This window comes from Triticum urartu, chromosome 4A (assembly GCF_056163025.1).
Source record: "Triticum urartu cultivar PI428250 chromosome 4A, HENAU_Tu73, whole genome shotgun sequence".
NCBI classification, from domain to species: domain Eukaryota; kingdom Viridiplantae; phylum Streptophyta; class Magnoliopsida; order Poales; family Poaceae; genus Triticum; species Triticum urartu.
In genome coordinates, this window is record NC_141876.1 from 46,535,491 (window position 1) to 46,539,376 (window position 3,886).

The following is a 3,886-nucleotide window of genomic DNA, read 5'->3' on the forward strand; positions in this document are numbered from 1 at the left end:
GACCTAAAGGGGTTGATTCAATTAATCTCGGTCATCAAATCATGTCAATCCAATGACCTAGAGTGCTTCAATGTCGAGCGCTCAACACGTTTAGCATGCAGTTAATTTTATGCCAAATATAATGTTAATCACATAATAACAGACAAATAATATCATACTTAATATCTGCATGCACTTAATATACTTTTAAATTAACGTGCATTGCACGTATACATTGACTAGTACATAAAAAGGATCGAGGGAGTACAGTCCAATGGATATATGCACTTGGGTGCATGGGTAATTCCGTTTTGGAAAGAAGAAAAGAATACTGTATTTGTCACACCGTGCACCACCATGAATGCTCTTAACTTACTGCTTCTGATAGCTGTGGAGCACAAAGGAAAAAAAAATGTTTCCATCCACTGATTTGTGAAGAGTTTGATGGTAAGTAGCCAATTGGCACCTCGTCTTGTATATGCAAAAGTTCAATGTAGTTTTCCATCAAATCCGATGGAAGAAGACGCTAAGGCCGCCGTCGCCGTGAACTCCCAGCCACCCCAGCGGCTCCACGAGGTGGAACGACTCCGCATCGGCCGACCCGACGATCCTCTCAAACTGGCCCCGCAGGTACTCCACCCCTCCGCTGGGAAGCCGCCCCGCGCCGGCGGTCACGGCCCAGAGCTTCTCCATCGCCCACCCCTCCCCGTCGGACATGGTCTCCCGCCTCGCCGCGAACCCCACGCGGCTGCCGTTGCAGTACACCAGCCACTTCGGCGACTCCAGGAGAGCGCCTCCGCTGCCGGACCACTCCCGCTGGCACTCGAGCACGATCCTGCCGGCGGCGGCGATGTCCGCGCCCACGAGGCCGGCCGGCAGGTCGAGGACCAGGATCGGCGCGGGCGCGGCGGATTCCGCGGGCGCCGCGTGCTCGTGCAGGAAGAGGCGGACGCGGCGGTCGCCGGTTGACGGGAGGAAGAGCGTGGCCCGGACGACGGCGGGGGAAGAGGCGAAGCAGGGCGCCGGCGGCGGGGAGAGGCCGAGCGCGGCGTGACACGGGTGGAGCGTGGAGGCGAGGAGGCACCGGCCGAGGCGGGTCAGCCACGCCGACCACGCGACGTGGCAGCTTTCGCAGACGGCCTCCTCCTTGGCGCCGCCGCAGCCGCCGTCTTCGACGGGCACGACAGCCGGCGGCATGAGCGCGTATATATATGGGCGCGGTCGGTGTATATACGCGCGAGATCCGCCAGAGGAATATAAAAAGTGGAAAGCCTGAAGCTTTGGAAGGGTTTAATTAGGGTTTGAGATCGATGAACCGAGATGTCGAGAGTTCGTTCAGATACGTACGGCCTTTGGTGGTTTGCATGCATGCAGGTGGATGCGGCAGGTGATAACAAACGCTTGGCGTGTCCGGTCCGGCCTTGGACCCCGGCCCCTATCCGAACCCGAGCGCTCCGTCTGGCCGCCGTCGTCCACGTGTGCGAACATCGCCGAAGATGTCTTGTTGAGACCTCAATCGTCTCCCTTTGCAAGTTCTGATATTGAACATCCGGTTCCAACCTGTGCTTTCTGAATAAAGCGAAAAAATATGGTATATGAGTATATGCTCTCACATTGCAAATTTCACATACACATAGATACATACAACATCAAGTGGCTCAACAGAGGAACAAAACAACTGACATGCTTCGAAGGGCAAAAGATCACCAGTCTCTACAAAACCAAACGGATTATATGTGCAAAAACTTCAAGACTTAGTCAGTGAATAGAACAGGGCAAGTTTCACCTTAATTTTCCAAACCAGGAAAGTTTCATCCCTCCACCCAGCCAGCGCGGCTTCAATGCTGACCAATGTGGTCTTCCCCAATTGTTATCCACGTGATAATATTTCTCTCTCCTATTCATCCTATCTCCCGAAAAAGTTTTTGTCTCGCTTTATAGGTATAAGCAACAATACCTGCAAAAAAAGGTATAAGCAACAATAACTAATGTTCATACACCATGTCAACGCCACATCCGAAAGCAAAACATACAAATAGTGTGTTGGGAAAACACTATAAGCATACCCGAATGAGGGAAAGAAAACGGTCGAAGGCGCCTCATGGCCCAAGGAGCCTTATGACTAGGAAATCGCAAAGAGGTGACAGTGGACTAACTGAGGAACGACAATCCTGACATCCAGCAAACTCATGTCCTACCGCTTAAAGAGGGGTTGTCACTGCTGCATAAAAGCCAAAAACTTAAAACCTAGAGTCAGTAGCATGACACAAAAGGACCTTCTCAATAAGCAACTTATTATCACTCATCCACAAGATCCAGGCCACCGATGTGGAAACACTTGATCCAAATGAATAATTTTCAAAAGCGGCCCAAAAAGAAGAGAAGAAAAATCAAAGCGAAGAAGAACAAAATAGAAAAGGCAAAGGACAAAAAGAAAAAAAGAAAAAAACATTTTTTTGTATGAATTTAGTAAGCCATAGGAAACATTCTTAGTAAGCCATAGAGCATCTCCTACGGTGTCCATTAGCAATCGCAAAAAAAATCAGTGATCGAGTCGCCCTTAAGCATCCACGAAATACAGCCGTGCTGCTGCCAATAGGGTAAGTGACAGCACTCCTTTCTTATTTGCCCCTGATGCATTTGCGTAGCACTGCACCATCCAGCCCATGATTACCGCCCGTCCTGTCCACGCCATGGGCTTTAGCGTCGGCAGCTAGCCGACGAAGCGATCGCATCCTAGATTTTGCGTGACCAAGGACATTCAATAATCAGGTGTGATGGTGTTTCAAGATTTCTTTCACACAAAGGGTAAAAATAGTTGTTTTCCCATCCACGTCATAGCAGAGCATCAACCATTAAAATTTTCTCAAGCAGCAACGTCCACATGAAGAACCGGTCGTAGTGGACGCTCTAACTGCAGTTGTGGAGGGGTTTGTTAGAAATAGTTTAAACCTGCTATTGTAATCTCATCTGTGTCTATCTCTATTCCCTCTTTCTCTTCGTATTCTTCCTGGTCTCCTGTACGACAGTTGTATCCTAGCGATCGACTGCTTCTTATACCTCACGGCATATTACGCGCAGATCAATAAATACCCATGCAGCTCTCCTTCTGGAGCGTAGGAACGCTTCAATCTTACATGGTATACAGAGCCTATTCTCTTCCTATCTAGCTACCAGAAGCCAATCCCCATCGCTACCAGAAGCCAATCCCCATCGCCATGTCTTCCAGCTCGGCACCAGTCGTCCTCAACCTCGGACCTCCACCAGCCGAAAGGCTTAGCAAGGGGAACTACCTCTTGTGGAAGGCCCAGGTCATGCCCGGCCTGCGAGGAGCACAGGTCACGGGGCTCCTGGATGGAACCGACGCGGCGCCCCCGACCACGGTGGAGCAACAGAAGTCGGACAAGACCATGGAAGTGGTACCCAATCCACTTTATGCGCCATGGCTATCAAAGGACCAACAGGTCCTCAGCTACCTGATGAACTCCCTCTCCAAAAAAGTCCTCGCACAGTTCGTTGGTAAGGAAAATAACTATGATTTGTGGACCGGCATCACCACCCTGTTTGCATCGCAGTCCCAATCCTGCATCACCAACTTGAGGATCGCCATCACCACGACAAAGAAGGGCAGCATGTCCAGCACGGCGTACATCTCCAAGATGAAGAGTCTCGGGGATGAACTCGCGGTGGCAGGACGCCCGGTCTCCGATCCCGAGATGGTGGACTACGTGCTCGCCGGATTGAATCGCGACTATGATCTGGTGGTGGCGGCCATTGGTGCTGTCAAGACCTCCATCAACGTTGACGAGCTCTTTGCTCAGATCGCCGCCTTCGACCAGCGCATGGAGATGTTGGGCGATAGAGAAGGAGGATTCAACACTTCAGCGAACCTAGCGTACAGAGGCCG

At 51.0% G+C, this 3,886-nt stretch overlaps 1 protein-coding gene across 1 annotated transcript; it reads right to left on the reverse strand.

Annotated features, from left to right (window-relative positions):
* Nucleotides 1–483: 483 nt before the first annotated feature.
* On the reverse strand, nt 484–1,176 carry LOC125554577 (protein MIZU-KUSSEI 1-like). The gene has a single exon (XM_048718095.2). The coding sequence runs from the start codon at nt 1,174–1,176 to the stop codon at nt 484–486; it is 693 nt and encodes a 230-aa protein (XP_048574052.2).
* Nucleotides 1,177–3,886: the final 2,710 nt, after the last annotated feature.

Coding starts and splice junctions, on each gene's coding strand:
- LOC125554577 (XM_048718095.2), bottom strand. CDS start 1,176: ATGCCGCCGGCTGTCGTGCCCGTCGAAGACGGCGGCTGCGGCGGCGCC.